The sequence below is a fragment of the Salvelinus sp. IW2-2015 genome, linkage group LG20, assembly GCF_002910315.2.
Source record: "Salvelinus sp. IW2-2015 linkage group LG20, ASM291031v2, whole genome shotgun sequence".
In the NCBI taxonomy this organism is placed as follows: Eukaryota; Metazoa; Chordata; class Actinopteri; order Salmoniformes; family Salmonidae; genus Salvelinus; species Salvelinus sp. IW2-2015.
Window position 1 is genome coordinate 76,280,480 of NC_036860.1, and position 12,765 is coordinate 76,293,244.

A 12,765-nucleotide genomic window follows, 5' to 3' on the forward strand; every position below is an offset into this window, starting at 1 on the left:
CAAGGAAGAAGTAACGTGTCAAAACCACAGTTTCTTCCCTCTATATTTTATAGTATTGGTTAAGTTCTTTACTTGGAGAGGCAGCCTATACGGTTTGTAGATAATATCTGTGGGTGTACGGTACAATGCCCATTTCTTACAAGGCAGTTCGAAATATGCAGCCATTTTGTAGGTTCCTTTTTCAGGGAGAGGCGTGTCTAATGGTTACGTTCTGTGGAAGCCAAGCTAATTGCCATTTTAAAGGGGGCTCTTATTTCAGGTCAGAAATTCCTTCCAGTTGCTTAGAAATGTATCCATTCACTCCATTTGAATGGTGCGGGGGGCCCTGGTGCTTTTTGAAGTTGCCAGTGTGCACAGTTTATTCAGAACTTTCTATTTGATGATGGATGCCTAGAAAGCACTATCTAGAAATCCATGATCTGCTACTTTTTTTGAATCCCAGCATGTGGTGGATCTTTAATTGTAAGGTCATGCTGACACCTAGTGGCTGTACAGAGTCCACAAATACATGCTGCTGCACAAAGGCCCTCTCTGAAAAGGTCTCTCATTTCCAATGAGGATTTACCCCAGTGTTTTACCCAAAAGGCTCAGACTTTTCTGTTTCCATCTTCGTGGGCTGGCACCTATGTCTCACGAGGYCATGGCTCTGCTCTGACTTGGAGCCATGGCAAAGCCCTGGGTACTTTTCAGCTGGCATTTACATGATGGCTAATTCTGAACTTTAACACCTTCTCACAAAACTACAGTATTCTTGAATGATGCAGAGCTTGATGATTCTGCTCGCAAATAAGTCTTTAGTGCCACACTCCTAATGGAAACACAACAACGCTAGTTTACATCAGAGGTCCCCAAACTGGTTTGGCCCGCAACCCTATTTTGATATTAACATTTTTTGTGACCCCACCATGTAAAACAAGTGATGGAATCAACGGCCAATGTTTACTTTTTTAATTGGGGCTATGACAATCTATTATAAATCAGTCTGATAATAATTTTCTATGATCTTCTGTACAGAAAATAACAATCATTGATGATGTTCTTTTTCCCTGATTTAGTGCCTGATCTTGTCCACTCTGTTGTAATAAGGCTTGTGGCATTGTAGAGGGAAACAGACACACATGTGTTCCTGAGAGTCTTATCTTTCAGTGATGGGGTCATAATATTTTGTATCTTAAACCGTTCAAATGATAGAGCCACATTTGTAGGAAGAAAACAGAAACATGTCTGTTTATTACAACCACATCTAGCGGCTACCAGAGGTTACTGACATAACCCCAGTTCTATGAACCAAGCATGATTTTTTTCCAGAGTTTCTCTTGTGACCCATCTTCAAATCTGGAGACCCCACATGGGGTTGCGACCCCAATTTGGGAAACGCTGGCCTACATTAACATAAAACACTGGTGGCCCACTGGTGAGGAGGGTAAGACTCAATGGAAAAGCACCATAACAAAATGTACATTCCACCTGAATAATAGGTGGACGGTGTGCGAAGGGGATTATGCTGAAGTTTTACCTCGCTAATCTGATGACCTTTGACCCCTTTGTTCCCAGAGCTCTTAATCTCTGTGGCTCAGGAGGACCGCCCCATGTGAAGCTCATCATCGAGTGGGAACACAGAATCAAAGACTGGTCAGTCAATCTCAGTGACAGTCTATAACTTTCTAGCCCTGAATTATTGTAGACCAGCTGTAATCATAAAACAGTATGTATGCTGCTGCACGTGCCTTATTTTATTCATGGCTGGCAGCCTCTTTCTCTCTCTGTGTGCATGTTTCCAACTCTGTCTGTCTGTCTGTCTGTCTGTCTCTGTGTCTGTTCGGTCTCCTGCAGCCTGTTTGGGAACATCCAGGAGGAGGTGGTGAAGGATGCTGAGAGTGTGAGAGGCCAGCATCAGCAGCACGTCCAGCAGCACAGTTGTACCCTGGACGAGTGCTTTCAGCTCTACACTAAAGAGGAACAGGTACATCATCTCCTCCTACAGGCAGGCAACAACCACTGCTGAGTACACTATGTTGTCTCACTATAGATTACAAGGGTGTCAAACTCATTCCACGGAGGGCCTTGTGTCTGCTGGCTTTTGTTTTTTCCTTTCAATTAAGCTCTAGACAACCAGGTGATTTTCAAGTCCAAGGGAGCAGCGTAAACCCGCAGACACTCGGCCCTCTGTGGAATTTGACGGAGTTTGACGTGTGTCATAGAACCTTATATACCGAACCCACTGACTGAATGACTGACGAGGAGCAAGGAAATCMTTCCTACCTGTGATTTTCATTATATACTGTATTTTTGTTTATAGGGGAGACTGCCTCTAGTTTGAAACAGTCCTTTAAGGGAAATTCATCCAAATTGCTAATCCATTAATCGTATGCTACCTTAAAAATAAGATCCACATTTATTATTTGGGTTAACAATCCCTTTAAGGACATCATTATGGAATCCATCAAGCTTCTTACAGACCCCCCAGTGTTATAAGATGCAACGTCAACAGTAACAAAGGATGTGAATGCTGTGGCATGATGCCAAGAACAAAATCTGCCTTGAGTCAAATCAATCAAGATGACCTGTAGTGGAATTAATCTTGCCAATTGGGCTTTTATTTTCCCATCAGTGGAGTGTTGGTATTCTATTAGAGCTGTGAATGGGCTGTGTTTCTGCTGGGAACTGTATGCTCTCGCTTAACTGTACCTGCACTCAGGTCGTGTCTAAACAACTTATGAATCAGAATACTTCTTTCCCTTCGAATGCTTGATTGATCTTCCTGCTCCCAGTTATACTGTACCACAATATATTGTTTACAGTCATGCCCCATCTCTATTAGAGGTCGACCGATTATGATTTTTCAACGCCGATACCGATACCGATTATTGGAGGACCAAAAAAGCCGATACCGATTAATCGGCCGATTTTTCCCAAAATTTATTTGTAATAATGACAATTACAAACAATACTGAATGAACACTTATTTTAACTTAATATAATACATCAATAAAATCAATGTAGCCTCAAGGAAATAATGAAACATGTTCAATTTGGTTTAAATAATGCAAAAACAAAGTGTTGGAGAAGTAAAATGTGCAATATGTGCTATGTAAGAAAGCTAACGTTTAAGTTCCTTGCTCAGAACATGAGAACATATGAAAGCTGGTGGTTCCTGCTCTTAACATGAGTCTTCAATATTCCCAGGTAAGAAGTTTTAGGTTGTAGTTATTATAGGAATTATAGGACTATTTCCCTCTATACCATTTGTATTTCATTAACCTTTGACTATTGGATGTTCTTATAGGCACTTTAGTATTGCAAGTGTAACAGTATAGCTTCCGTCCCTCTCCTCGCTCCTCCCTGGGCTCGAACCAGCAACACAACGACAACAGCCACCATCGAAGCAGCGTTATCCATGCAGAGCAAGGGGAACAACTACTAGAAGGCTCAGAGCGAGTGACGTTTGAAACGCTATTAGCGCGCGCTAACTGGCTAGCCATTTCACTTCGGTTACACCAGCCTCATCTCGGGAGTTGATAGGCTTGAAGTCATAAACAGCGCAATGCTTGACGCAAAATACACTTAAGTGCTGTTTGAATGAATGTTTACGCGCCTGCTTCTGCCTACCACCGCTCAGTCAGATACTTAGATACTTGTATGCTCAGTCAGATTATATGCAAYGCAGGACACGCTAGATAATATCTAGTAATATCATCAACCATGTGTAGTTAACTAGTGGTTATGATTGATTGTTTTTTATAAGATAAGTTTAATGCTAGCTAGCAACTTACCTTGGCTTACTGCATTCGCGTAACAGGCAGTCTCCTTGTGGAGTGCAACAAGAGAGAGGCAGGTCGTTATTGCGTTGGACTAGTTAACTGTAAGGTTGCAAGATTGGATCCCCCGAGCTGACAAGGTGAAAATCTGTCGTTCTGCCCCTGAACAAGGCAGTTAACCCACCGTTCCTAGGCCGTCTTGTAAATAAGAATGTGTTCTTAACTGACTTGCCTAGTTAAATAAAGGTATTTAAAAATATATATATATATATTTTAAAAATTAAAAATAAATAAATAAAGGCAAATCGGCGCCCAAAAATACAGATTTCCGATTGTTATGAAAACTTGAAATCAGCCATTCCGATTAATCGGTCGACCTCTAATCTCTATGCCCCTCCACACCTCTTTATATGAAGAGGTTGTTTCAGGGAACGTTCTGAATATCCAAATCAGATCAAATGTTATTTGTCACATGCACCGAATACAACAGGTGTAGACCTTACAGTGAAATGCTTACTTACAAGCCCTTAACCAACCATGCAGTTTTAAGAAAAATACCTTTAAAAAGTAAGAAATAATAGTAACAAATAATTAAAGAGCAGCAGTAAAATAACAATAGCAAGGCTATATACAGGGGGTACCGGTACTATCAGGTATCAAGGTAAGACCCAAGTGCAGACTGTGTGAAGGGGCAGGCAAACGCCAGGTCAAGGCAGGCAGGGGTCGATAATCCAGAGTAGGAGCAAAGGTACTGGACGGCAGGCAGGGTCAGGGACAGGCAGAGTGGTCAGGCGGGCGGGTACATGGTCAGGACAGGCAAGGGTCAAAAACCAGGAGGACAAGAAAGAGTGGCTGGGAAAAGACAGGAGCTGACAGGAACAAACACTGGTAAGCTTGACAAACAAGACCAACTGGCACAGACAGACAGAAAACACAGGTATAAATACCCAGAGGATAAGTRGGGAAGATGGGCGACACCTGGAGGGGGAGAAGACAAGCACAAGGACAGGTGAAACAGATCAGGGCGTGACAGGTATAGAGTCGATGTGCGGGGGCACTGGTTAGTTGAGGTAATATGTACATGTAGGTAAAGTTATTGAAGTGACTATGCATAGATAATAACAGAGAATAGCAGCAGTGTAAACGGGGGGGGGGACAATGCAAATAGTCTGGGTAGCCATTTGATTAGATGTTCAGGAGACTTATGGCTTGGGGCTAGAAGCTGTTTAGAAGCCTTTTGGACCTAGACTTGGAGCTCCGGTACCGCTTGCCGTGCGGTAGCAGAGAGAACAGTCTATGACTAGGGTGGGCTAGTTGTTAGGCCTCCTTCTGACACCGCCTGGTATAGAGGTCCTGGATGGCAGGAAGCTTGGCCCCGGTGATGTACTGGGACGTACGCATTACCCTCTGTAGTGCCTTGCGGTCGGAGGCCGAGTAGTTGATATACCATGCAGTGATGCAACCCGTCAGGATGCTCTCGATGGTGCAGCTGTAGAACCTTTTGAGGATCTGAGGACCCATGCCAAATCTTTTCAGTCTCCTGAGGGGGAATAGGTTTTGTCGTTCCCTCTTCACGACTGTCTTGTTGTGCTTGGACCATGTTAGTTAGGTAATAGAGGTGTACTGGAATTTCAAAGCCTGTAATTTGGTTTATGTAATAAGCTTATAAAGTTGACATGTGCGATAGATGTCCAGAACATGTCCTCCTCAAGAGCCTTCTTTTAGTTTCTTCCTGAGCATTGTTTGAGTACTATGTCTGCTTCTGATAGGAGTGAATCATTTCCCATTGCCATTCATGAGGCAAATGACTAAGCTTTCTTTAGCTCCATTTGTGACCAGGTTAGTATCCTCGAATGAACATTAAGGTTTTTGGATACAGCTGCCTCCATCTCCTTCCTCCACTCTTCTTCATGCACACTAATCAGAGGGATTAGAGTGCCAGAGGCGGTCGCCGCAGCAACAGGTTGTGAAAGTCTGAAAAATTAGGCTTCACCTACTGTTCTGATGAAACAGACACGGTCTCATGCACAGAGCTAYCACTGAAGACCACCGCGACCTGTATCAGACCATGTTTCATGTCTAAAACATGCTTCAAACTGCTGGGAAAACAATTTTTGCTTATTGAAAATATAATTCACAGTGATTTAGATGGTACAATGATTCCCTACACTATTCAGTGCTTGCTTTCTCACATAAACTGAAATTGAGCTAACAATGTAGAATTTTTGCAACCAGGAATGAGCGATTTTCACTAAATAACACAGCCACAAAGTCAGAACAGCTGCCGCTCCGGCGGGAGAAATCAATAGGAAAAGCACACAGCCAATCACAACACTGAGAGTAAAACTGTAAGTAATACTGTGAAACATTATCATTCCACAATTAGTGGCAGATATATTATGGACATTTTCTGAAATTTCAATACAAAAATTTAAAACAATCCAATGTAGCACCTTTAGAGAGTTTTATGAAATGATTTCAGTTCGTTGATTGAGGGACAAGAGGTCTTTTTTTTTTACATGGATGAAATCTCTCTCCCTCTCTCTCTCTCTCTCTCTGCCAGCTGGCTCCAGACGATGCATGGAAATGTCCCCACTGTAAGCAGCTGCAGCAGGGCATGGTGAAGATGAGCCTGTGGACGCTGCCTGACATCCTCATCCTCCACCTCAAGCGCTTCCGGCAGGTGGGCGAGCGCCGCAACAAGCTGGCCACGCTGGTGCGCTTCCCCCTGGACGGCCTAGACATGGCGCCCCATGTGGTGAAGAGGAGTCAGAGCACCCGGCTGCCCCCCCACGGTCCTCTGCTCCCCCACGGTCCTCTGCTCCCCGGCCCCCTGCACCCGGCCTGGAAACAGCCCTGCCCACCCAACGTGGCCCCTCCAGACTTCCTATATGACCTCTATGCCGTGTGTAACCACCACGGAGGCATGCATGGTGGACATTACACAGGTTTGTATGGAGGGACTGTCTGGCTGTCATATTCACATCCTGTAAATGTTCTATGAAATATCAATCTCATTGAAAGTGGTCTTAATCAGCAAGGTGTCTTGAAGTGAGATCCAGTCCAAAAATGTGTTTGATGATGATGATAATAAAGATATGGTGGTGGTTTGTTCAGTATGTATGTAAGTACACACTGTTGTGCATGTCTGAACAGGTGTCTGTGTCTCTGTGCAGCGTTCTGCAGGAACTCATTGGACGCCCAGTGGTATGGGTATGATGACAGCAGTGCAGAGCCAGTCACAGAGGGGGAGGTGTGCACACGGGGAGCCTACATCCTCTTCTACCAGAGACGCAACACCATCCCTCCATGGTCAGCCAGCTCCTCTCTCAGAGGTGAGCCGTGTTGACAAGTCCTTTAATTAAGCCACAGTCTGCAATATGTTCTGCAGTTCTATTGTGTCATTTCAATAGATGATATATACCAATTCTGGAAGAATACTGCCCTTTAGAGGTCTTCAGTTGAAAGTAAGTCCATGTAATRGAAATAAGGCTTCTGAAATCCATTATTGGTGAAATGATGGCTTTCATCACTCAATAATGAATGGCACTTCAATGACAGTATCCAGACATTTTTCGAAATTTAAAGCATTAATGTTGAAATCGAAAGAGGATATGATTGGCAGTGTGTAATAATGATGATTTGGCAGCGTGGGGGTGCAATGAATGGCACTTCAATGACAGTATCCAGACATTTTTCGAAATTTAAAGCATTAATGTTGAAATCGAAAGAGGATATGATTGGCAGTGTGTTAATAATGATGATTGGCAGTGTGGGGGGAGTGTGGGGGGGTCCATCATAGGATTGAGGTACAGTAAAGGCATCTGCATACTAGGTTTGGTTTGCCCCTAGCAGAACTCGGATAGGCAAAGTGAACTCTGTGCATTGTATACTCCCTTAAAAGACTTTCGCTTAAAAAACGAGAAAAAAGCAGCAATAGTACTGTTTGTCCCTCTTGAGACGCCGTAGCCAGTATACACTTCCTCAAAATAGTCAGAATTAATGTAAGATAACTCAAGAAATCTGTCATTCATTTTGACGTTTTTGCCGAGGAGATCTTAGTCGTGCATTTTTACATCTAACTAAGATGTTTGGTGCACTATTTCACATAGAAAAGTTTGAAGAATCCCTACTGACCATTCACCGACGAAGGGGCATAGACTTCGGCTACCAAACTAACAACAACTAACAAAATGTTGTATAATATATGAACAAACTCTCCGAAATTCCCCCTTCTAGGAAAAAGAGACAGGTTTGTATGTATTAGCTGTGTTGAGAGTCCAGTAGATGGCACTTTGCTCTGTATAACAGTGTTCTTCTACTTCTACAGGCTCCACCAGCTCCTCCACGTCAGACCACTGGCTGATCCGTCTGACGCGGGACAGCCTGTTCTCTGGGGGGTCCACCTCTGGCCCTCCTGGCCCCACACCAACCCCCGAATCCCCAGAGCTCTCTGTGTTCGAGGACGAGCCTCTCAAAACAGAGACAGGTGAGTAGCCCATTTGGACACCATTTCCCCAGTCTGTCTCTAAATAAATAAAACCACTATGGTTCGCTGTGTCTGATTAGTCTGAAGTTCTGGTTGTTACTCAAAGAGGATTATCTCTTTGAGATAATTACATCATTAAAAAGCAGATGATTATGTAGATAAGTCGATCAATGAACCATTAAAAAAGAGGAGGAATATGAGGAAAAATCCTAACTGTGTTTGTTTTTCTTCTGTGTCCAGATAGGTTTGAGAATAAGCCATTTGTCCGAGGCATTCAGGGCAGGAGCGTGAGCATGAGGTCACCCACTAAGACCAAGGACACCCTGAGCAAAGTGCTGCCCCTTCGCTGGTCCTTTGGTTCCAAGGACCGCCCCAAACCCTCCGCCCCCAGGCGAGGGGAGCTGGTGGAGTACCTGGAGTCAGGGCGCAGGCCGCGGTGCACCAAGGACCCCATCATCACCCTAATGGCCACCCCGCCCCAGGGCGGGCACAGGGACCTGGGCAGCTCCCCCAGTGGGAGCAGCCTGAGTTGCATGGACAGGTCCAACTCTGAGGCCTGCGACTCCCCAAGAGTACCAGAGGGCCAGAGCAGGCCTCCCGTAGAGGGGAACTCCAGCCTGGGGCTCAATATTATCACTAAAGCCAGGGATGACAGCTCACTGGGCCGGAGGTCCTCCAAGAGGTTCAGGCAGGACCAGGGCAGAACCCTGGACCCTCACCCCCATAGAGGCTCCACTGAGGGGGTCCACATCAGTCACAGTGCCCCCCCAAGTAGGGACTCCACACTGAAGAGGCCCAAGGCCCAAGCAGGGCTGACCTCCAGGGTAGGGGTGCTGCAGGCTGGTCTACACCCTGAGGAGAGGAAGGGGATGAGGGGTCAGGAGGTAAGGAGCCACGACAGCCTCTTGTCCTTTTTCAAATCTGGCTTCCTGAAAAAAGACGCTCAGAGTACACCTAGCAAGGGGGAGGAAGTCCGGGCCAATGGCCACGGACGAGCCAGCAAGGTGGCAAACGGTAGTTCGTCTAAACTCTCCCTCTCCAATGGGACCCTGAATGGCGCAGCGCTGGAGGAAAAGAGGGCCAACGGCGCCCCTAGAAGTGACTTCCGTCACAGCAAAGGGCAGCTTGTCAATGGGAGGGCAGGGAGTCACAGCTCTGCTGCTGACATCAAGCGTGCCCACAGCTCCAGTAACATCCAGACCAAACTGGACTTGACCCTRCGCAGGTGTGCCTCTCTGCAGAGGAACGGKCAGGTAGCTCCCCCGGCCCCCCGCAGCAGCCTGGCCACAGACAAGCCCAGCTATGCCACCCTGCAGCGGGCACGCTACAGCACCACCTCTCTGGGCAGGCAGCAGAGACCCGTCCCCGAGTCCTGCTTCTGACTCCCTCCGCACCGCTAAGCTAACTGGCTGCTGCCACAGCAGTAGAGTTATCTGGAGTGTGTGTCTCTTTATTTAGAGTTTGTGCCAATGCTACTGCCAGGGTTAGCATGTTAGTGTGAGCTGAGCAGTCTGGCCACCACTGCTAGAGCAGAGGAATAGTCACTGTGTTACTATAAGACAGGTTCTTAGGGGAGGCTTTGCCAACAGCTGAAATCAGTAATGCAGTGCGTAACAGTTAACTSTCTGTCATAGTCTTCTGTTAATGTAAGTGCCTCTGTGACAGCTCAGAATGATTGTTTGTTGAACACTGGAACCACGCTATTGATTGACACACATCACATCCAGACGGTCACCAGGTCTCTGTAGTATAGCCAGCAGAGCTGTTGTTTCTGAAGGGCRTCATGTACCCTCYGTTAACACTGATGTTTATTGACGTATTGTCTTTGTGTGTAAATKAATCTATGCAGACTGTGTACAATGGAGAGGTACAACTGCTGTATTGTGATCATATTTATTCCAYAGACATGTCAAGCATCTTTCTTGGTTGTATGCTGTCCTTGATTTTCTATTGATGTAGCCGTGGAGGAATATCCTGCACGAAAGGATTCAATTAAATGATTGTYTGTCTGTGCTTCCACTGCAAACTGTTTGCTGGGACCTCACACACTTATGTTATTGCTAATATTCATCATGTATCATCCACTGTCAGTAGCAACTGAACGAAACAAGTACTGTAATAACCTGGTTGTTACACACCTGTTACTGACTACCGTACTGTAACGACGGTGTGTGATTGGAGGAGAAGTAAGGGTAGAGGAATGAAATGGCGATTTATGTTCGTAACTAACATGATTGAAATACTGGGTTGAAAAGAGGGTAGTTGGCACACCATGTACTCCAGCACAGTGATGGTCTTGTATACTCCACAATAGATTTAATGGATCTTGAACCAAAGTTTGTGTCAATCAGAACATTCATCAGGACCCTGATAAAGGTCTAGATAATCTGGTAAATAATCTCGTAAAATAATCAGAAAGAGTCACTTGAGAGTTTTGTACATTGACTTGTGTGAACTTAGATGGGTGCTATTATGTGATGGTGAACTGTTGTGGAACCTCCTCACACCGGTGGTTTAGGTAAGCCCCTTATAGAGCAGCAGGGACAGACTGACAGCCCATTTCAAGGCTTTTAATGTCACTCCCTGTATCTCCCCACTGCTGAGCTACAGAGAAAGTTACTGCCTGTGTTTCACAATAACTCACCAGGGGGCATTAAACCTGCTCCCCTGTTGCCATGGCAAACTCCCTTCAAGATAACAACTGTGAAGGTGCTGCTGTCTGGTGTACTCTGCAGAGGGGCAGGGATGTCTTGATTTTCATTCATTTTCAACCCAAAACATCTCTTGCCTGAGGTTCCAATATACATGACGATCTATTACATGAAATTAAGATAATTTAGTAATTTTTCCTATAGAGTGCTGTAATGCATTTTAATTGTCAGCCAGAGGGTACATGCCAATTCAGATATATGCACATTCTGTGTATGTTCTAGTCAGTGCAGATTTCCCAGCAACAATGGATGGAGCACATGTGTTTGAGCTTTCATCAACTGTATATAGACATATGTAGTAGTAATACACATAATACCAACACAATGGCATACAGTGCTTCTGTAAAGGGAAAAACACTATTAGAGTAAATGTATTTATCTATTAGATTTCTGAGTTACTTAATTACTTAGGCCCATCGCCCAATGAGAAGCATAGGCCATCAACTGGCCATCAACTGAGTTGACTTCATGTATCTGAAATGATGTAGAATTTAAACCCAATGAAATTATACAATCATTTACTATTCTCCTAAACTATAATGTTAATGTTTAGGACATATACTGTATGATTGTGTTAGCAGACATACAGTAGTAGCTATGCAATATACTGGACCATATGGGATGCCCCACATCATCATAACTTCTGCTAATGGGGATTGGTTGATGACACTACACCATCAACCATCATGACAAATTGGTTGATGACACTACACCATCAACCATCATGACAAATTGGTTGATGACACTACATCGCATCAACATTCATGACAAATTGGTTGAATGACACTACACACATCAAACATCATGAACAAATTGGTTGATGACACTACACCATCAACCATCATGACAAATTGGTTGATGACACTACACCATCAACCATCATGACAAATTGGTTGATGACACTACACCATCAACCATCATGACAAATTGGTTGATGACACTACACCATCAACCATCATGACAAATTGGTTGATGACACAACACCATTACCATCATTGACAAATTGGTTGATGACACTACACCATCAACATGTGGCTGATGAACTACACCAACAACATTGGCTGATGACACTAGCTCCAATGTTATGCCTTTTTTTAATTCACTTGTCTCATCTGTTTCTGCAACCTTATTTAACTTTTCTGTATAAACTTTGTTTACCAAAACGAGCACTTGTTTTGGAAATGACCCTAAATGAAGGATGCTTTCCTTGGAAGGGCTGGGTGAGTAATTTTTATATGCAACTTTTGTAAAAGTCTACATTTTATCCTGATTTCGGTAGATAATTAAATGAAGGCCTCCAGATGATCAAATCAGATCATGTATGCTTCTGATCAGAGAGCAACGTCAGGATAAAGCACAAGTGGACTTGAATTGTGAACTTAACATATATATATTGTATCTGCCTCTAATATCTGCTTATTACCATACTGGAATTTATTTGAATTGCAAATTAAACACAGCTTTTCTCACAACTACTCTCTTTATTATATCATAATACAAACGAGGAGATATTCAATTGCATATGTCATTGTATCTGTCTAACTTGGACTTTGAACTGCCTCAGGTTCTGCTCATTTCCATACCACATCATACCAGCTTAACTTACAAAACCAAGGTGTAGAGAACAACTGATTAACAAAAGTTGATCTATTGTGGAGAAAAAATTGTATTCCATATTTTTCTTAAATTGATCATCCAGTGTGTCGTACACGTTTTGTTGATATTGAGAGAGCACATTCCAAATAGTTCTCTTGCCATGTGAGCTGTGCTCTTAGGGAAATGTATGCCTTTCCTACACACACCTTTC

General features: G+C 44.1%; 1 protein-coding gene across 1 annotated transcript in view; it reads left to right on the forward strand.

The window, feature by feature from the left end:
* Nucleotides 1-11,730, forward strand: part of LOC111980498 (ubiquitin carboxyl-terminal hydrolase 43) — a 97,074-nt gene extending 85,344 nt beyond the window's left edge. The window contains exons 8-13 of the mRNA XM_070449789.1: nt 1,555-1,632; nt 1,834-1,963; nt 6,322-6,706; nt 6,935-7,093; nt 8,089-8,247; nt 8,488-11,730. Of these exons, the coding sequence (XP_070305890.1) occupies nt 1,555-1,632; nt 1,834-1,963; nt 6,322-6,706; nt 6,935-7,093; nt 8,089-8,247; nt 8,488-9,629 (2,053 nt within the window). The 3' untranslated portion in view covers nt 9,630-11,730. The remainder of the gene's footprint in view (nt 1-1,554; nt 1,633-1,833; nt 1,964-6,321; nt 6,707-6,934; nt 7,094-8,088; nt 8,248-8,487) is intronic.
* Nucleotides 11,731-12,765: the final 1,035 nt, after the last annotated feature.